We start from the raw sequence: 22,577 nt of genomic DNA, 5'->3' as shown, positions 1-22,577 counted from the left end.
AGTATTAACCAGGGAAACCACTGGGCTCAAACCAGGGAAACCACTGGGCTCAAACCGCGTACCTTTTTGTAACAAGCAATATATCCGCTATCGCTGGGCCATATAGCGATGGCTTTAATAATGAGTTGTAAAGTATTGTTGTCGTCCTGTTAATATATCATTGCCATTGAGGTCCCTAAAATATCGCATGTAAAACCATCGAGATTTGTAATGCCAAGGCTGGCATATCCGCTTCTATCTTGGGTTCCCAAGTAATGGAATGTAAATAGTCATTTAACAAGTGGAAAATCGTGCTCGAAGCATCTGTAATGCTTTAAGCACGATAAAGTAACGTGTTTACCCGCCCCCACTGGACATCTGTGAAAAATTTAACCCGTAAAAACAAAGTTTTTCACTAACAGGACCCTGCGGGGTGAGCTGGTAGGAACGAATAACCAAAGAATATAAACATAATGTATTATTACACTTGTTTAGCCAGGAAAGCCCCACTGATTCTAAAGGTTTTTGTAGGGTCCTGCCAAGTGTTTGCAGTAGGGGGCGATGTTGCTACACCGAATCGGACGATACGAAGGGAGAGTGTGAGGCCTAGGTCTAGGCTTTAGGCCTAGCTGTAGGCTTTAGGGCGCCGTGAGTTAATTTTTAATTTACCTGTTTTTATAATTCATGTAAAAACTTTAAATTTAAATGTCTCTATTTAAAAGCATCAGGGAATGTAACATTGATAAACATAACTCCCTTGCACACACGCAGGGGAACGATACGAAGGGAGAGTTTGAGGCGTTGTTCGAGGCTTGAGGCCTAGCTGTAGGCTTTAGGCCGTCGAGAGTTATTTTTTTATTTAAATGTTTTTATTATTTATGTAAAAGCTTTAAATTTAAATGTTTATATTTAAAAGCATCAGGGAATGTAACATTGTTAAACATTAACTCCCTTGCACACACGCGGGGGTACGATACGAAGGGAGACTTTGAGGCCCAGTTCTAGGCTTTAGGCCTAGCTGTAGGCTTTAGGGTGCTGTGAGTTTTTTTTAATTTAATTTCAAAGTTTTAATGAAAATATATCTCAGGGAATTATCAGGGAATGTTACACGTGTTTAGCCAGGAGCCTCATTAATTTAAATGTTTTAATTAAAAGCTATCTGAGGGAATTATAAGGGAATGTTACACTTGTTTAGGCAGGAAAGCCTCATATAGTCTAAAGGTTTTTGTAGGGTCATGCCAAGTGTTTGCAGTAGGGGGCGATGTTGCTACACGGACGGACGGACGGACGAAATAATCTATTGGTGGCTGGTCCACTTCGTTCCTACCAGTATAAATCCTTTATATGCGTGGCATCGGTTTTATTTTATTATTCATTTCTGTTTTTCTTGAGTAAGAGTTTCATTTTTATCACATTGGTATTTTAAATTAAATATGAAATTTTTTTTTCCTAAAAAGTGGAAAATTTTGGAAAAAAATTTCACGAAAATAAATTGTCACGCACAACGAGTCTGTGTGTAAAATGTCAGCTCGATTGGATCACGGGAAGTGAGTTAAAAAACGACCGAAAAATTTGCACGGTCGTAAGCGCGCAAGCAAGCAAGTGAACTTAATATAAAGGATTTAAAAAGAGCTTTATAGCTCATCGGATTCCTCCAGTGATTCTCATTCTAATGCGCACAGCGGTCTGGCCACAGTGTTCACTGCATTCATGTTGAGGTCTCTGGAAGTGGTTGAACTCAAGGTTTGTTATTCTTGAGTTCGTCGGGAGAGTGAATTCCACGCGACAGGGCCTTCTGGAAAGCGCGGGTCGCCACGCGTCTCGAGGCGGGGTTCGTCTCACGACGACGACGATGACGAGGTTCCACCACGAGCAGCAGCAGCAGTCGACCTAACGAGTTGTCGATCATTGGCGACATGCGCGTGAATAATACCCGACGAGTAGTCCTTGTTTGTCCTGAAGCTAGAAATGTAAACAAAAGGAGAATGGCTGCTTAGAATGAAGTGAACTCGTCTATGGCAAAAATTGCCATTTTCCTAATGGACCGCTGATAAAAATGTACTGGGTTATGCATCACTGTCAATATTTGAAAGCATCGACGGAAATAGAAGCACAACCAACTGCTTTACTGGCTGGTAAGATGACAGATTGAGGCTTCAGTGTTGCTCCCAGCACACATTGTGTGGTCTGCTATTGGTAAGTGCTTCAATTCTTAAATGCCATGTGGTGGCATTTGCAAGATAAAATGTAAAAATGACAGGACAAAATATCAACACTATACCGTTTCAACTCCACCATGGACTTTGAAGACCAGAGTCGATATCCAATACAATGAATTATAATTTACAGCCCGCTAATAATCCACTGCTGGAGGAAGTCCTCCCTACGCCATGTTCGGCATGGGGTAAGTTTGACCAGACTCGACCATGCTGATCAGTGTTGGTCGGTGAAGGCAGGGAGCATATACGTCAGCGCATAGAAGTACAGTACAACAATGGATTTTGCTGCATTGCTGTGCGATGTGCATCGCAGGACTCAATATCAACTGGTTTAGTTCACCGTGGTCACAAATCCAAGCACGATCCACGCTCAGCCCTGCTTTGCTTTTGGGACCTGATGAAAATCGGGCACATTCCGGGTCTTTTAATAGTCGACGGCTCGATCATGTAAAGTGTTTGTATGGCATTAAAACGTCTCAAAACAATGAGCACATGTGAACGAAGTGTCGGCAAGTCAAACGGTAAGAGCGTCACACGGGAGTCTGAACAGTTGCATTCTTTCATTTTTTTTATTTTAAAGGTATATTAAGGACTCTGAATAATACAAAACTGTTTGGATAAGAAACAGCATCAGGCTTTTTTATTTTATTTTTTCCGTGTGTGATATTGTGTCTAACAGCTGTGGGCTTCACAAAGACTGCTCCCTAGGGATGCAGAACTCACTGGGCACGCCCGTGCACTGTGACCCTTACGCTCTGCCATCTCAAAAGCGGAGAGCTTTTATTACTATCACTCTATATACGTTTGTAAAGTTGTATGTTGTATTATTTATTTAAATTGCAAATAGAAACTTTGACACCCACACACCCCCCCCCAAACCCCACACCGTCCCCTTTTGCTCAATATGAAACCCCCAATAAAATCCACAAAGATGGATGCGAGAAACGAGGTTAACGTAAAATCAAATCTTGAATTTGTTAATTGTTTTCTTCCAAGTTGCCCACTCTGCCTGTTGCGGGTTATAGCACACTTTTTTTTTTATCGCATGCACCACATCACATGCATATATTTGTTGCAGAAAAGCACAGGGTTCAATGAGCGACGCAGCAGCAGCGTCGTCGATCTGGACCGGTAACGAGGAGCGAGGCTTGACGCTGGCCGCACGAATCGAATGAAGGCGCGCTTTGAAAATTAAACTTGACAGCACGCCCACACCCATCCGCACCCCCCCCACCCTCCTCCCCAATGAGTTTGGTCGTCAAACCACCGTGCAACCTGCGTGTGAAACACTCATTTTGTTACAAACAAAAAAAACACCGACATCACGTTTGTAAACGCTGGGGTATTCTGTTTTTGAATGTACTGCGTGTACATTGTCATTTCTTGAAAAGCGAATATTTGTGTGCGTGCTGCCGTGCGGGAATTAACGCCGCCTCTGGCTGTTCAGTGATTGCTTCCAACGGTGATCTCTCAGAATGGGTCACATGACCAAGCTTGGCCGTTTTCTTGGTGGACATTTAAACCATAGTTGAGAAAAAATTTCTACATTTTTTTTTATATCAACACTGCAATTAATTTATTCAGAACTAATGTTGAATGAAAAACACCCTCGGCTAAACATCATCTCAACTTTACCACATTACCATCATCCAGTAATTTGTTTTACTGAGCCGAGCATATTGCTAAAACACTGAGAAATATTACAGTATTTTAAAGCTATATAATACTCTTTGCAATTTGCCTCAATTGCAAAAGAACATTATTGATTTGTTGATTAAAACTGAGTGTTTGCTTTGGGGAACTAATTAAGATCAATACAACACCATTACATTCTTTAAAACAATCGTCACTATTAAGTCATTCTGCTTTCCATAGCATACCACTTGTTATGACGCTTTATACAGCGCTGATAAGCATCACAGTATTTGCAGGTTTACCAATACAGTGCTTTAACCTAAACAGACATTTTACTTGAAATTATCCTGTTTTTACACAGAGCCTTTCCCAATAATATACCGTGCCAAAAAGAAAATATTAAGTGACAGAAAAAAGCCCTGTATAATATAAAATAGGATCTGTGAGAAAAAAAAATGTATAGAAAACAATATAAATCATCATCATCATCATCAGCAACCATGGACTACCTACTGCTGGATGAAGGCCTCCCTCCACACTATTTCCATCCGTCACAGTCCCATCTCACTCCTGCGCATCAACTGATCTCATGGATTCATCTCTGCGGTGGTCGTACTAGGGGGTACGTTCTATGCTTTGGTTGACAATCTGCGGCCAATTTCGTCCATTGGTCTTTTCAGCGATGTGTCCCACCGAAGCCCACTTTACCTCCTGTAACAGTCAACGTGATGCGATATCATTATGGGAATTGTTCGAATTTACAGAATGTAAATAAAAATCACGCAAGCTACGTACAATGCGAAAAAAATACAATCGGCATTCGAAAGAACATACTGGACATCGTATGTACTAATACATATTGATGGAATAAAATAAATGCAAAAAGAAAAACCCATATTGCAAGCTGTTGACAAACCTCACCTAAATTCAAAAGTAATTTCCCCCAATAAACATAGAAAACCATCTGCGCTTTACACGCATACCATGTTCAAGTCAAACAATTTGACCGGCAGCGCCCATTGGTGTGCTCGTTTAATCATCCACATTTAAAGTGTAGCTTTCCTGTCCTTTACACAATGTAAAACATTTATCAAATGTATTGCCCGTTGATAAATTATCCTGCCACTGGCAACTCGAGTTGGCAAAGGAAGGGTAAAAAAATTAAATATCCATTAAAAATGTAATAACGACGACAATCGCCATAACAAAATGAATCAATATGCTCAATATACACGATCCGAAATCCCAGAAAGCCCAGGCTTTCAACCATGTAGCAACGTGAGTTAGGTTTTGGCCAACATCGCAGGATTAGCGCTGCACAAGGTACAAACGTAAACATGCCCACGCAAAACGGTAAGGGCCAATCTCTGATCGTAGCGCGACTGACTCCCGCAAAAACCCGCGGGCGAAAACGCACACCCAATTTTTTGTTGTAAATCCAGCCGAGCGCCAGTAAAGTCGCCTTCTCCTCCACGCGTTACTTTTGCGAATACTGCAGTAACAAACGGGGGACGGGGAGGAAACCTGTTTAAAATCTGCGGAGCAGATTTTTTTTCCCGTTATAAAACAACCGTATATATATAAATCAATCGATTAAGAAATACAAATCCTGCGGGTACTCCGCAAAAGGCTGGGTGGCAACACCAATACATACGCACGCACACACCCACGCACGCACGCACACGTCTCAAAAGCATGCAAAACGGCGCGCAGTTGCATAGCCTTCGTCAAAGGCCACAAAGCGCCTTGGAGCATTTCTGCAGCATGCGTAGATTTAACGGAGGGGGTCTTGGCACCCACCACAAAACAAGCGGACTCGATCGGCAGAACAAGGCAGTCAGATTCTTGCAAAACAGCAATGCAAATAAAGCATGCTTGTCGACGATCGGAGAGGAGCGATGGCACGACTGAATTCGGAACGAGCTGAAAAACCCAAGGCATGACCAACGTTACCGTGAAAATCAAGCTCGAGATCTGGAGGAGGAAGTAGAAGATGAATAATAAAAAACAAAAAAGACTTTGCCGTCCTTCTCAAAGCCGCCATGCAACTGTTTCCACTAAAGTCGCTCTATTTTATTACTGTCGTGTGTCCCTACTGGTTGACGCTTCATTCGGTCGCTCCGGAGGGCTGCTGCGCGCGATTGCGCACCCCCCCCCCTCCCCATTCCTCGCTAGCACCAGTCGTCTTCGTCCGTCTCGCTGAATGTGTTTCGTTTCCTCGCGGAACTGCCCAAAACCGCCCCGGCTCTCACGCGAAATCCGTCCCCGCCGCCCTCAGTCCCGTGCCGGCCGCCGGCCGCCCCGGCCCCGCTGTCTTCCACCGTCACCGCCACCGTCGTCGCCGCCGCCGCCGCCGTCGCCGCCACCGCCACCGCCGCATCTCCTCCTCCTGCCCCGGCGCCAAAATGGTTCCCGTTGAGAACCCTGCGGCCTCCCGCCGCGCCAGGCCCGGCACGGCATGGCTGCTGCTGCTGCCCGCCCGCTGCCCCTCTGGACGGTGCCTTGGATGAGGCCGCGCCACCTCCGCCTCCCCCGCCCCTATCTCTGTCTCGATCTCGCTCCCTCCTTCCCACCCTCGTCTGCTCATCCACGCAGAGGTCCAGGTAAGGATCGGAGGCGTGGTGTTGCCACCTGCGGTGCTGCTGCTGCTGCCGCAGTTGCGGTTTACCTTCCAGCAGCCGCTCGGTCGCGCTGGCGTCATCGCCGCACGCCGTCTCGCCCACCGTCGCCGCCGCCGTCGCCCCCGTCGCCGCCCTTCTCAGACGGGGAGACACGTTCCCCGGCGCCTGTTCCCCGCCGCAGATCTCCCCGCGACCACGCTGCGAGGCATGCGGAGAGGACAGGGGCGAGTAGCCCTCGAGGACGAGCGAGGAGACGCGAGGCGTCGTCGTCGGCGGCGGCGTGCCAGACTTGGCCGCGCGACGGGCCGGGGAGTACATGACGTTGGGCCGCGGCGTCGCCGGGGTCTGCGGCAGCTGGCGGCGGCCCCTGCGGGGCGTCACGGAGCCCCCCGGTGACAGCAGGATGGGGCTGCCGCTCAGTGAGCGACTCGTCTGTGTGTGGGGGGGGGGGATGAGGGGGGGGGGGAGGCAACGGTGAGTCAGAATCGGATTTAGACTGGAGGAATCTGAAGAGCTGTGAAGAGATTTTTTTCCCACAGATGTCCAGTAGGGGCCCGTCAAAATAAAAATGTGGGGGCGCATGGAGCACTGGACACACGAGCAGAAATTCGCCGTGACACGGAGCTACTGTGCTCACGAAATCGTGCCGATCTGTAATATCTGCCCCTTCCAGTATTGTGAAATATTCACGTTCCCATGATACGGCCCGCTTTTCTTTTTGCACCTCGTGAGGCGGAGCATGCACGTGCACGCGTGCCGAGGAGCATAGTAGCGGCACAAAACCGCTTACCTGCCTGCCACGCTCTGGCGAGCGGTGGTCCGGACAGGTGGGAGGGATGCCAGGGCCCAGGGGCTGCTTGGAGGGGTCACAAGGGCCCGGCCGAGGTCTGGGCCTTGCCACTCGCTCCATGTCCATGTCCACCAGAGAGCCGGTGTGCTGCTCTTTGCCTCCTCCTCCTCCTCTCGTCGTCCGCTCTCGGTCACCCCCGACAACGAAGCCACTGCTCCCTACTGCTGAGAATCAGAACCACACAAGGTCCGTGTATGAGTCTTGCGTTTTTTGTTTGTTTGTTTGTGTTTCGTTACAAAGTTGGCGAGCACAAACGTAAAGGCCCAACAAAGCACAAAGCGACCAGCAACAAATGGCGCTGTCAGAGTTGCTGTACTGCAAGAGTGAGCGCGTTTCTTAAATTGCGTTTCTTAAAAAGCTATGCGCGCTTGACAAAACAAACGATGGGAGGGAAATCCAACATGCGCAGTGTAAGAGAAGAAGCATAAAGAGAAGTGTGTGATGACCTGCAGTGTGGCGAGTGAGCGGGTGAGTGAGTGGGTGAGTAACTGAGCGACTGAGTGGGTGAGCGAGTGTGTTGTTGTGACCTGCAGTGTGGTGAGTGAGTGGGTGAGTGAGTAAGCGGGTGGTTGAGTGAGTGAGCTGGTGAGCGAGTGTGTTGTTGTGACCTGCAGTGTGGTGAGTGAGCGGGTGAGTAAGTAAGCGGGTGGTTGAGTGAGTGAGCTGGTGAGCGAGTGTGTTGTTGTGACCTGCAGTGTGGTGAGTGAGTGGGTGAGTGAGTAAGCGGGTGGTTGAGTGAGTGAGCTGGTGAGCGAGTGAGTTGTTGTGACCTGCAGTGTGGTGAGTGAGTGGGTGAGTGAGTAAGCGGGTGGTTGAGTGAGTGAGCTGGTGAGCGAGTGAGTTGTTGTGACCTGCGGTTGAACACAGTAGGGATGAGACAAAACGGCCGATCTGTTAGACTCGAGCACTTAACATGGGTGGAGGAATGACCGGGTGAAGTTTATGGGAACAGTGACCAAGGCAGTAGCAGTAGCAGAGTGACAAGGTGGTTAACTTCGCACCCGACTCCCCGCTGTAGCGGTGTCGCACGCTGCGTCTCTGGGCCCTCGGGGCCCCGACCGGGCTGACCCTCTCCAGCGAGTAGTCATCCAGCTGCGGCCCAGGGGACTGCGCCTGCCCCAGCAGCGACACGGACCGCTTCATGGGACTCGTGTCTCTGATTGGCTAACGGGGACACAGAGAGGGGCCCACACGCGCATGTGCACGCACACGCACGCACACGCGCGTGTGCACGCACACGCGCATGTGCACGCACACACGCGCATGTGCACGCACACGCGCGCACGAGCCAACGCGACAAACGTGGGCGCGGCGAGCAGCACGGCCAACGACACAGAGGACAGAGGATGGGGAGGGGGGGGAGGAAATTGTTAAAACGATTGCTTCCCCCTGAAAATTGAACAAGCAAAGAAAATCATGCATATGCATAGATACGGTTATGCTTTCTAGCGTGCGTTTGTCCTCGGAATGATTTATTTTGATGTTTTTAATGAATGCCGCAGAGCGTTGGGCTACTTCCTTGATTAATTTGGCCGGTTTCCAATGGAGTAAGTCCTCAATAGCAACACAACTTTACACCACAGACAAAAAATAATTCCTTTTATTAATCCAGGAAAGCCTCAGCGAGCCTTAAATCATCTTTCTCAGCCAGGTGACAGGAACCAGAATACCGTAGAACACCCATGCACAGATAGATTCAAGAATCCACTTTCATGCTGGCATCTCCTGGATAACTCACAGCCCAAGCCTATATCACCTGGTATGCTTGGCAGTTTCCCATCCAAGTACTAAGGAGGCTCAACCCTGCATAGTTGTTTAATGAACTGACAAGATGTGGCACAATCGGTATATACAGTTAATACGACTCATGTATACATCTCTGTGAAATGCTTAGAGAATATATCAAATGCGTTCCAAAGTAACGATTTTCCAAACCTGTGCAGGCAAATCCAGAGACCGCAGATGGGATGCATGCCATGCAGTGGTCACAGTACGTTCATGGTGAGTGAAATTAAGCGTGTAAATAATGTACAGGTGTGTATCGACCATCAGCTGTGTTCGTGTTGATGTTTCTGTGAAAATTGGGGCCCAGAACCGAAGTTCAATTAAAATGTAAAAAATAATGTTTTAACCATAATAAAACAAACATACTCGTACAAATTTGCAACATGGATGTTACTACGTGCCCAGAAGTCAAACCCAAGCCGTGTCAAATCTTCTAACGAAAAACGTGCAAAGATGTGGAATGCAACCTTTGCCCCCATCACGCACAGCCAATTTAAACTTGCATTCGTAACGGATCAATAAACTGTGGTTTATGCCCCTACGAAGGGGGGATCCAAACGACCATCATCATTACCCATATTTAGCAAACGTTCGTCAATAAAAATGTGGTCTTAAAAAGAAAGAAAAAAAACAAAATATATAACAAGCAACGTTGTTGGAAATGACCCTTATTCAGAGCAAATACACCTTCACACCATTTTTTTGCTATGAAGAAGGATCATGACCGATAATGCTGTCCATTCTATATTTTTCCTTTTAAGGCCAAGGTGTTATTGACGAATGCGTTGAGTTTTGTGTTAATTATGCCTATGCACCACTGCCAATAGAGCAGCAGCATCACCAAATAATCCCACTGTAGATCAATCCACAATTAGCCTCTCATCACGTGTCTATAAATGATTCACCAAGATTATTTGTAATGGAATACTAGAATATGTAGAGGCTAACCAACCACGTGAGCGAGCAAGATTAAGGATGGCTTCTCTACCGCCAACCACGTTCATACTATCATGCAAGTGCCGAAAGACATCGATGGATTTCAAACACCAATGTGGGTAGTTAAGTCTCTGTGCTCTATGAAAAGGCATACAATTCAAAACAACACGGAACAAATTTGGCATGACACCCCATTCGCGAGTACCGACACCCGTGGGCAAAATGAGGCGATTGGTCGAAGCAGGGAGGGGGAGGAAGGGCGACGCAGGATGGTATTGTGAAAAGTGTGACGGGCAAGACTTTCTGGCGCACCAGACGCAATGTAGGTGAACAGTGGGAAGGGTATGAAAAGCAGGCGTTACATACAGGGAGGCTGGGACGCAGAGGCTGAGAACGTCTCTTCTGCACACGACACAGCACCACGTGACGGACGGACGGGTGGGCGACGGCCAGAGATGGGTTACAAGCCGTGGACAGGAGACGACACACGTGACCAAAGACGACATTTCCAAGGAGCGGACAAGGGGAGGGACAATAGAGAGACAAAGGCAGGGATTGGGTCTCAGAGTCAGTGAGCAATTAAGGCCTGGTAGAGCACACTGCACAGCTGATGGGAGAGTTAGTCACCAATTAAAGCGTTATTATAATCAAAGGTCAATAGGTTCATGTTTCCTTGATCAAATGAGCAGTGAGGTCAGGGCCACCCGGAGGTGGGAAAAAAAATTCTGCCATGGACCTCACACAAAGTTTTATTGTCGCTAATGCATAAGAGGGCTGGGCCCCACATTGAATCTTCCCTGGGCATCGACATCCAGGCCTCCAGGAACCCATGGGCAGCCCTGAGCAGAACTGACTTCAAGTGGTGAAAATTCCATGTTCTTGTGGCAATACCAGTAATATCAGAGGATGGCGACGTTTGACTCTCTGCAAGTGGTACTTATTTTTGTCATGAACTTTGGAGGAATTCTAGATCCCTGACTGGAGTATAAACATGCCATCTTCAACTGGTACACCTGTGGCATTGACCACAGCTGCTTTACAAGTATATTAGAACAGTCTTGCATTGTAGAGCAAAACAAATGTCTAGATATTTTGAATGTGCTGTTGGTCTGCTGCAATAAAACCTGATACGCAGGGTCAGGTTTTATTGTCTAGAGATATTGTAAAGAAAATACAACTACAGTAAGGTCTTAGAGTACGCGGGATCAGAGTACGCGGACCCGCTCACACGCAACTACTTTTGCTACTCTCACGGGGCGGGAAATGAGTAAAATTAGCCCCCACCATCACGTGAACGTGTACTTGCGGGCGTGTAAGAAATTAGTCCAAATAAATCTCTAGTGTTCTATCTGACCTGGATGCTCCCAATGATTAATTAGTCATTTACGGCACAGTACTGTACTTTGTTAAAGATTCATGTACATTTATATACATGATATATACTCACGCTAACATTTTATATCTACACTCGTATATAGGCAGATGCCAACTTACGCGAATTCGCGCTTACGTACGCGGGGTTACAAGGAACCTAAACCCCGGCCGCGTACTCTGAGACCTTCCTGTAATTCTAAGCCTCTACACATCTCCCGCGAATCTCAATACACTCATTACTGCCTGTGACGTCCTCCTCTGAAAGATAACGTTGAGAGAGAATGAGCCATCGTTTCACAGTATTCAATCGCGAGTTCGGGGAGGGAATTAAGGGGGTCATTAGAAATCAGTGGGGGAGCTAAAAATGAATCACCCTGTATTAAAATACAGATCTAGCGTCTCTTCTCAACAGGTGATTGAATAATATAAAGGTGATTGTTCCGTATCTCACAGAGGACCAGAGCAAAGATGTAACACGTGTATCGATATCGGTGGGAGCATATGCTGAGCATTAAAATGTTGATTTCTTCTTTTTTTTTGCCAAAAAATAAATAACACCTCGGGGAAGTAGTTTATTATTGAACTAAATGTTTTGGTACAAGTCTAAATTGAATAAGTGGGTTTCTTGCCAATGTTTTCAGGTGATAGCGGGTAAGTGCGTGTGTGTAAAAATACACACGTGTATAAAAATGTTCATTTATATGTAATTCCCTCGATTATTTTGGTGGTGCATCCGTCAATATTTGGCAGCAGTGGTATGTCAAGAAATTGCAGCCTTTAACGTTACCTCGATAAATGGATCACCCTCTATGTTTCTGGATGGATGTGTGGCTGGACCATATCCAATGTGCATGAGTAACAATCAAATGTATACCAATCACTGTCTATCACACGAGGACTAAACTTAAATCAGTTGCTACATGGGCATATATTCAGAAGTGATTTTATTGGATTTCAACAAGATACTTCGATGCGCATCCACTATGTATATGTAAATCTACAAATGCCCCATCACTTACAAATGATGAATGTTTTTTTAATAGGAAATTATTATTTTGCATCATCCACTGGATGGCAAAAGAGGGCCTTGGAAGAGGAATTCAAGCTCCACCTCTTCTCTATTTCCCATTCTCTTCTTCTCCTCTCACCCCTCCATGCTTTCCTGTCCCTCCCCTGCCCTTTCTTGCCCCATGAGTACCCCTCTGTCGTTGTCACTCATTCCTCAACCCTTGCAGCACGCCCTCTGCCATCTAAATCATTCTATTTTGTCACCGTTTTAAATATTACTACGTTAAGTGCCTTGAGTGATGGCGTTCTACGAATATAAAATACGATTAAATTAATTGCCATCCCATGTTTTTTTTTATCCTCTTTGGCCTAAAGTTAGAAAATGAACGTGGTCCACCTTAACCTGCTCCTGTTTAAGGAGGGAAGCCTACACAGAGAACACCACAACTCCACTGTCATGCTGATACTCGTGTTTATATGTGCCCTCTGCTGTGATCGTTGATGTTGGTTCAATAAAATAATAATAAATGTATTAGTTGCTTCATGAGACGCTCGATATGGGATCAAATAGACCCCCAAGAGCCCCATGCTGTGTGACTGGGCTTAGGTCAGCCGCTACTCAGTCATCCAGCTGACTCCCCAAAAAGCCTCAGCAAATGCCCACGGTTATTTCAATCACATGCATCATTACGAGTCAGATTAACTGAAAATTTGACTGAAATAAAAGAGGAAAAAGGAACTAAACCTACATGAAGGGAGAGGTTGGGGGGGGGGGGGGATTACATATTAATTTATTACAAGTGGCCAGCCAGCTGTGATCTGAGCCCTTGTCAGAAGAGACAATCCAGCTTTTGATAAAGTCCACTCTATAGGCGTACAAGGCCCATGGTGCGATAGCAAGCGGTGTGTGTGTGGGGGGGGTTGTACCTGGATGTCAGGCGTGAGCTTGGGTAATGACGTTGTGCGCCCGTAACTCTCCAATGCCATCTGTGCCTCTGGGTCGTAATACCCAGGGTGCACCATGTCCCGCATTTCCAACTGCTCCCGCATCACAAAAAATAATAGCAAAAACAAACTGTGATGGATTTGTTATTATTTGCGATGGATTTGTTGTGAACACTGCTCACATTTCGGGCAAATCACCCAATGATGCTGGATGTAATTACCAGCGAAACGTCGTACTCAAATTGTCAATGTTGTGGATTTACTCTCCAAAACTCCGGTGGGCTGAAGTAGTAATTAACTGGCGCGTTGTTTACGTGACAAACCTTACTATGTCGGGTGATTGAGGGTTATGACACATTTATACTTACGGGATCTAACCCTAAAACCTTTATTATTAATACATTTTACTTTCTATTCTAAAGGCTTGGTTTTTATTTATTTAACGCGCCATTGTGTACCTGTACAACCCGCTAGTCGACCTACACCCATTCTGACCTATCAATCTGGACAGCATGTGTGTTTTTGGTTAATGCGGGCAGCATCCATGTGGGAGCACAGAAAGTAAGGATTGTGAATGGATTTTTCTTTGCCTTCATCAATATAATCATGCAGCAGTAATAAATAATTCGCGACAATTGTTTGATGATATACACAATGACATTTATACCAGCATATATGCATTTGTAATGACCGTAATTCTAGACCACTCATCCGAAACAAACGTGCAGCCAAACAGACTACCAGGAGGTAGGCCGGGGCCTTCCTATTGGTGCAGAGAGGCCTTCATAGTGATTGGTTGGGAGGGATGGTTTGAAGTGATTGGAGGATAAGTTCAAACTAAAAAAGGCAGGAAGCGACGGTGGAGAAGCGTTGAGGGAGAAGGACGGTGATTGGCTGAAAGGAGGGTGGCGAGAGAAATTTCGAAAGAAGGGGCTTGAAAGGGATACGAGGGGTAGGCCTCGGAAAGGTAAGGTAAAAGGTAAAAACAACGAGCCTACCTTTACCCTACCTTTTATCTTACCACAATACAATCACTCTAACCTTGCCTTTTACCCTTTAGCAAGGTAAGGTAAAAGGTAAAAGGTCAAAAGCAACGAGCCTACCTTTACCCTACATTTTTCCCTTACCCCATACAAATTACCCGATTGCAGGGTAATTACTGGGGTACTACACATGAAAAAGGTGTATAACAGGTAAAGGCTAGGTAGAGCGCTTTATTCATATAGAATACTCTCGATGATTCCAATTTTAAATGGAGGCCACGGACTGCGCCACGGAGCTTTTAACGAGCGGTAAACAAGGTATTTACCGGGTAATTCTTCCGCGCTACCTTTACCCGACCCTTTACCCGACCCTTTACTTACCCCTTGGCATGTCGACACCTTTACCCTTTACCTTTACCCTTTTACCCGGTAAAAAGGGTAAATTACTCTCCCCGAAAAGGGATTTTCGGGGAGAGTAGGAACTTCAAGAGTGAAGCCAGAAGCGGGGCCCAGTGTTGGTGCTGTGTCAAATAAATAAAGGCTCCAAGTACATTGCGTGTCGGCGTCTTTACACATGCGCACCGGTAGAATTTTTACATCTCAGAATCACAAGCGATTGCAACGGATTGGGGAGATCCTTATCCAGCCGTGGATTGATCATGGCTGATGCTGATGATAAACACGCCATGCTACCTGCATGATTCCACGTAAACAACAAAAGATTGGCCACCTTTGCTCCTCGAATTAATAACACCCACGTGGATGGTTAAGCGAATAAAAAAATCATTACCGCGAATAAAATCTCGTTGCGCCACTGAAAATAATTTTTATCGAGTCAACGTTGTGTCAAATTGTCGACTGAACTGTGGGGCAGAGCCCTGCTGTGGACACGCCAGCCGGGAGGTTTTGTCTCGCTTGGCCATCGTCGTGGGCTGGGGGGCGAGAGCCAACATCAATGTTCATTATCTATGGCACCTTTTTGCCAGTATCAAAATTGGCGTTCTCTGTTCTAAGACCGGTGAGACAAGGCGAAACAAAAAGGCTGTCTCTCTGGTGTAGGTCCCATCAGTTTCAAAGACAATGCATTATTTTATCAGAGCATGTTTTTGTTTGCATGTTTTGTCACGCGTATATGTGGGTTAATGCAGACTTGGTGCCTTGCAAAAGATATCTGTTTGGTGCATGGACATCTTAACACCGGTTTTATTGCCAGAAAGAGTCAAACGTATCGTTAATATATATTTCCAAGCCTGCTTATTCCGGGAAGACGTCACATTTATGCTGTTGGATCAATCAGTTTCAAGAAAATGCATATATTATCAGAGCATGTTTTTGTTTGCATGTTCACCATAAGTACGTGTGGTTAATGCAGACAGGATTCCTTGAATAAGGATTCTGTTTGGTGGTTTAACATCTTGACACAGCTGTTTTATTGCGAGAAAGGGTAAAAATCTATTGTTATATAGTTGTGTAATAAGAGGCTCACGTGGTGATCGGCTCTGCCGGTCCTGCTTTACAGCCAATGGGGGGAGAGCCTGGGAGCATGGCCCTGGCGTGATCGAGGGGTGCCAGCTAGGGTGATTGGTTATGCTGGTTTTGGCCTCAGCCAATGGGAAGACAAGTCAGGGGCGTGGTCCCGGGAGTTGATGGGGAATCTAGAAGATTCGGCGCAGGCTACCAAGGATTGGCTGGAGCGTACCACGTGACCCAGGCATTAAATAAGGGGAGAGATGAACGACACGTGGTCAGACGAACGAAGGAAGAGAGGGGCCACGCGCGAGCGGGGCTCAGAGTGCCACGTGGCCGTGCGTCCCTTGTGGTCTGTCTGCCCACTTCCCGTTGCCTGCCAGCAGCGGGGAGTACTTGTGAACTGGAATAAATAAAAGGACCGATTCCACAAGTCGTCTCCAAGAGTATTATTACAGTCGGATTTTCATCGCGTTACACTACGTAAAACTTCTACAGTGCACGCAGACACACGGGCAACACCGAGCCTCTTAGCTGAATTGGCTGAACACAGCACTAACAATGCGTGCATTTTACATTCTTACAAACGTATCGTACTCCCGTTTCCCCCAATATATATAAGTGGTTTAAAAAAAAAATCAATACAGATCGACTTGTTCTTGTGAGTTAAAATTGGCAGTGATAAAGAAACTGTCCCTGTCAAGAACGAACAGCCCACATGGCAGCCGTCGTTTAGTTTTGACGCGTTGACAATCTGTGTGTGCGAGTGAGGGCACCTCGACTAGATCCCGTGGCCTTGCTACAAGGTGTTCCTGACAGTGATAAGACTCCAACTACTGGTCAGGTCCTGTCTCATATGCATACAAGGAGGTTGCCTCTGGTGTAGGCAAAATCCGTTTCAAGGACAACGCATATACTATCAAAGCATATTTGTAGGTGTATATTTGGGGTATGAACATCTTAACACCGCCTGTATTGTTGCCGAAAAGGCTGAAGCCTATTCGTTTTTCATCATCTGGATACTGGCAAAAAATGGTCCCACAGATATAAACTGACTTGAGCTTTCGCCTACTTCAGCAGTTTTTTCTTGCTGTAGTTGTCCCATCTGATGACGATTGCTTGTGTTGCGATCGAAACGTGATTTATTTCATTTTATTTCTACCTACGTGACTTTACAGAAAGAACCAAAGAGTATAGATATAAATCTATATTCCCTATGCTTCTTTGGTAAACCCTATGTTTAAAAACATATTCTATTGTGGCTTTAAATACATGGTTATGAATGGCTATGCATGTTTATGTAAATCCACTGCTGGATGAGAGCCTCACAATGCCATACTTCACCACGCCGGTCAGTTGGGGTTGGTGAAGGGGGTGAGACCCAGGACTGCTTCAGATATTACTCGTCGCTGATTGTTGGCCATGACCCGGAGTCAATATCGGCAAGGAGGGGTCGTAGCGCAGTGCGCGAAGCACTGCGCTACCAAGCAACCTCAATATGTGAGCACTGCAACCTTAATACCGTGATACAATTTGAAGATAAAGCTAAAAAATGTTTTCAGGCTGCCGTCTTCAATGATTTCAGGTTACCACAAGTTAAGCTAAGCCAATCAAAACTAAAAAAAAATATTTAAAAAAACTACAGAAAATTCTGATGATTGTAATAATGGTTAAAAAATAAATGCTCAAGTCAGTTTCCATGGCTGCCATTTGTCTTCACACAACAAAGCACAAAGCCTGCCTTCCTTTAACATGCAAATTATGAAGCTAATAAAAATGTGTTTACCGGCGCAAGCGCCAAGAGAACGTAACGGTGATAAATATTGTGCGTCCGTTCATTTGATCACGCACTGCCTTTATAAGCCCAAAGTGCCTTTTGGCAGCTGAGCGGAAATAATATATGAGAAATATAATTGCACATAAATCGCAGGAACTGCATGGGCAGTGCTGATAATGCATAAGCCCAGGTTGTCTGTCATCTTTGTGACCAAGGCTCGGCACGAGGGAGAATTAAACACCGCATATACGCAGAACGAACGCTCCGTGCCCTTCATCACAGCTGAATGAATGGAGATGTATTTTATTTGGTCTCGGTAGCTCGTACAAAGCCAGAGAGATCCTATGACTCACGTGCAGAGAGATTTTTCACAGTGAGTGCTTAATAAGAAAAGCACTGTCAAGAGTGACGTACATATATATGCACTACCCACTACAAGTGTTCTTTTGACTTGATGCGTAAAGTCAGGGCATGGCCATATAACACTGGGAAATACATCTAATAGTGGAATCTGAATAAAATGCAGGTCCTAGACTGTTAGCCATGTGTTAGTGGAACCAAGGGGCATAGTAACAATGCACAGGTTACATAATCGACATTTATTGTAAAGCTCTCGATACATGCATCGAATCGTTGCGTTTGAGAATCTATACATATGTAGTGACAGGGTGGCATCTGTTGACCAGGAGGGATAATTACGGGTATGGGTGCGTTATATAATAGCCAACCATAAGAGAGGCGCAACTGGGCTAAAGGTCAGGGGCGGGGATCAGTCGGGAAGCTCCGGAAACCTGCTCGATGGTTCTAGAAGGGGGCGTGGCCGGAGGCGGAGCTTGGCCACGCCAAGGAGTATATAAGGGGGACGTAACCGGGGGTTTGGAGCTGTCGTGGGGGTCCGGGTCCTGGCTGCCATCACTGTCTTCGCCGTCATCCCTTCTTCATCGTCCGCTGTACGGCTCCCATCGTCGTCGTCGCTGTATTAGTCAGCCAGCTATATAGTTAGATGCCGGCGATGGGGCGTTTGAGTTGATCAGCTATGCGTAGCCCAGTATTTATATGTCTCTCAGTGATTGTGCCTGTAAAGCGTGAGAAATAAACAAGGAGCCCTCAACACGTCGTGTCTCGGAAGTCGCTCACTACACATAGACAGGGAATCCTCGACTTACGGACGAGTTAGGTTCCGGAGGTCTATTCGTAAGTCGATTTTTCCACTTACAACTTTACTCCTGTCGATTCCAAACATGTACGGCATGTACCCTAAACACGGGGAATGGCTTTAAAAGTTGTATAATCTCCTGTAGATGCCACTGGTTCTTCATATTCTGCAGATGTAAATGCCACTGGTTCTTCATGTTCTGCAGATGTAGATGCCACTGGTTCCTCATGTTCTGCAGATGTAGATGCCACTGGTGCTTCATGTTCTATAGATGTAGATGCCACTGGTTCTTCATGTTCTGCAGATTGTAGATGCCACTGGTTTCCTCATGGGCCGACCATCACACTCACCTTTTTCCGTCGAGGAGCGTAAAACCATCATCAAGCGAACTTCAGTCATGCTTGCAGCAGCGGCTCTCAGCTAGCCATCGAACAAAGATGGTCGTCGCCGCATCGCGCGACACTTTCAGATGCGTTTCTGGGGCCGTCTGGAATGCTCTTCCTTGTGATATTAGGTAGCCACTGGAGCTATGCACTTTTAAATCATCTAGATTGAAAACTAATTTCTTTAGAATTGCTGTTTGTGTTTAGTTTGTTGTCCTTTCCCCGCACCTCCGATTAACATGATTGGTTATGTACAGTGTGAAATAAATTCAACATACATACATACATCACGCGGACATTTATAGCACCCAAATACTCTAAACGCATGTTTCCAAATGCGGAGGAAATAACCAGAGTACCCGGAGAAAAATCCACGTGACCACGGGTAGAACATGCAAACTCCAAATATACAACAGGCGTCAGGGTTGGCATTGAACCCACAACTTCCTGTATACCAGGCAAGGGAGTTAACATCTCGCCACCACGCTTACCTGGGAGGGCGGCCGTGCGTCTGGCTGCTCGTCGGACCAGCCCCGCTCGCCAGCCCGGCGCTGCCGCGTGCGCTGCACCATCTCCTGCGCCCGCTGAGTCACCCACGACGGAGACGCCCGTAGATCCCCGCTGCCCAGATCGGCAAGAGCCCGGGTTGGGGGGGGGGGTATAGCGGCAGGAGAGAGGCGCAGAGTTTCGAGATTCAGATTCAAGACTTTCACTAATAGAGGTTTTTTTTTGGGTTAGATCGCGCCACCACCTGGCACAGCCAATTAGTGAGGTTTGTCACGTAAACAAAACATGCCAATTAGTTACTAGTTCAGCACACCGGTGTGTTGGAGAGTAAACCCACAACAGTTACAATTAGAGGACGACGTTTGGCCAAACTCAAGACTTTCTACTTCCTCCCCTCTCTTCTGGCAATGACCGACGCGTGTCATGTTAAACGTGTCCACCCAGCGCTCGCTGAGCTGCGTTGGCTTCCGGTTTGAAAGTCCATAGCTCCAGTGGCTTCCTGATATCGCAAGGAGGAGCATTCCAGACGGCCACAGAAGAGCATCTGAAAGCGCGCGATGCGTTGGCCATCTTTGTTCGATGGCCGGCGAAAATCCGCTGCCGTGAGGATGACCGGAGTTAATTGAGCGCAAAGACGCATGGCGCATTATATCTCCTTCCCAAGTTAAGTCATTGTTCGAGCACAAATCATCAGACGAGTAGAAGACTGAATGCTTTTGAACCAAAGTCACTCACAGGGTGCCGGCTCATTTGCATGAGCCATGCAACAGTCTACTTTCTACATCCTAAATCGCCTTTGTCTCTTTATTTCCTATCTTCTCTGTGGCCGCCCGAGCTGCATGTGTCAGCGATTCCATGCATTACGCACAGCGAACCGAACGAGACAGCCCACTGTCCCGAGCAATGAATTACGAGCCGATCGTGGAATCATTCGTACGAATAATGAGAAGAACAAGTAAATGTTGCCAACAGTGTAGCAGAGACCGGAATAACACGGCGCTACATTCTCAGAATGTATGAGCATCAGCTGATGTTGCAAATGTGCTGAGAAAGCACTTGTGAGGATATGTTCCACCTGCTAACAGCAACAACAACAGTGCCGCACATGCACAACCAACGCAAGGGCGGTGCCACGCGCAAATTTCTCGGTCCTTGGTTCGTTGTTCTCAAACGTGCCTTATCGGTACTCGCTCGGATGGCAATTGCAGACACAGATTTTCGTGAGCAATTTTACGTCTCGATCAGAAATGCTGATGACATCAAGGTTTTTGTCACATAGTCTCACGTAGGAAATGTGTCATCAAGGAACGCTCCGACCGTGATTTTGGGAGAGAATATCGTTCTGAAAAAGATGGAGAAAGCAGCAACTAATGTTAGATTTGAAGCTTTCGTGACTGTAAGGATTCAAACTCTTAGGTTTTGTCGGTAAAGTCACGTCGGGGAAAATAAATAAATAATAATTTAAAAGAAAATCTATTAGTAATAAAATTCCTAACAGAAATAATAATAATATTAGTAGAAATTAATATTTATTTATTTATTTTCCCTTACGTGACTTTACCCAAAAAAACCTAAGAGTAGCAACTAATGTGACATGAAACAACGACGGAACGTGAATGTAATTAGAAAGCGTGTCTACATGAATCACAACGGCATACGCACGCAGATTTATTCCCATAGTGGATATCAGCAGCATTTGCCACCCAAAGTGGTACCTACACAACCCCCCTTTGGTCCCATGGGTTACCTCCAGCCAATCAAAACGACCGGCGCAATGCACTTGGGCAGCATGATGTGTGCAGGCCGGTGTGAGGTCTTTCGGGCCTCCGGCAGACATCCACAAATGGGGTCCCCCAGGCACCCCCTTGGATATGCCTTCATTGCTGCAATTAAAATAAAAACGTGCTGCTGCTTCTGCTGTTTCCGTGCCTATGCACCCATGGTTAAAAGGTTTTTAGTAAAATGCACGTTAAGTCTAAGCTTAAACGCGTGTTCCCACGATGTGTCTCCACGGGGTTTCAGAAACTACTTTAGACTTAAAACGTTCGTGACTGCAGGAATTCATATTCTTGATGAAGACCGCTTGTGTTGCGATCGAAACGTCGTAGGTTTTTTCTTTAATTTTTTTAATTTCTTATTTTTATTTTATTTTTATAATTTAATTGTTATTTTATTATTTTTTTTCTTTAAAACTTTTTTTATATTTTTTGGTTTTCTATTTACGTGACTTTACCGAAAGAACCAAAATATAGACAAACTACTTTCTTCAGCTGCGCGGCTCGGCAGTGTGGGAATTGTGTGCGTATACGCGCGGAGCGAGACTGCACGTGGCGACGTTTCCTCATCTCACTTCTTTGTCCCACCATGGGATGGCTGCGGGCTGATTTCATAGCGCACGCATGATTCAAAGTTGCATCGTTGCACGTATTTATTCATTGCCTGCAATGTATATGATATATATTTCCTCGCTTAAAGCGTTTTTTTTTGCTGAACGCGGCACTATTCAGGAATGCATCTACTGCGTTAAGCGGAATTACCGTACAGTGATACCCTGGTTTACTTAGGGGTGGGGGGACGGGATTCCTTCCTGAAAGGTGCGACAATGAATATCTAAACGACGTCAATCAAAGCGACTTACGGGGTGAGGTGGAGGCGAAGGTTGAGAGGCGACGGGTAACAGACGATGCCGTTGGCGACGTGAGTGTGGGTTGAGGCGACGCAAATCAGGAAGTGGTGTTAATGACGGGAGAGACGAAAATCAAGGTAATATCATCCATAATAAAGGTTTTTTGGGTTAGATTGCATAAATATCTGGCTGCCGCCTGATGATGCCGGTTGTAATTACTGGTGGAACATCGTAGTCATATTGTAAATGTTGTGGATTTGCTCTCCAACACACGGGTGTGCTGTACTAGTAACAAATTGGCATGTTCTGTTTACGTGACAAACCTT

General features: G+C 46.1%; 1 protein-coding gene across 1 annotated transcript in view; it reads right to left on the bottom strand.

The window, feature by feature from the left end:
- Positions 1-2,754: 2,754 nt before the first annotated feature.
- Positions 2,755-22,577, bottom strand: part of LOC144733910 (voltage-dependent P/Q-type calcium channel subunit alpha-1A-like) — a 184,776-nt gene continuing 164,953 nt past the window's right edge. Inside the window, exons 45-50 of the mRNA XM_078615915.1 lie at positions 19,610-19,739; positions 13,335-13,445; positions 10,392-10,427; positions 8,306-8,468; positions 7,245-7,465; positions 2,755-6,886 (exon numbers count right to left, since the gene is read on the bottom strand). Of these exons, the coding sequence (XP_078472041.1) occupies positions 6,005-6,886; positions 7,245-7,465; positions 8,306-8,468; positions 10,392-10,427; positions 13,335-13,445; positions 19,610-19,739 (1,543 nt within the window). The 3' untranslated portion in view covers positions 2,755-6,004. The remainder of the gene's footprint in view (positions 6,887-7,244; positions 7,466-8,305; positions 8,469-10,391; positions 10,428-13,334; positions 13,446-19,609; positions 19,740-22,577) is intronic.

The sequence above is a fragment of the Lampetra planeri genome, chromosome 49, assembly GCF_965212315.1.
Source record: "Lampetra planeri chromosome 49, kcLamPlan1.2.h2, whole genome shotgun sequence".
Classification (NCBI taxonomy): domain Eukaryota; kingdom Metazoa; phylum Chordata; class Hyperoartia; order Petromyzontiformes; family Petromyzontidae; genus Lampetra; species Lampetra planeri.
Note: the sequence above shows the minus strand (reverse complement) of the source record. Positions and strands in the feature narration are given on the sequence as shown.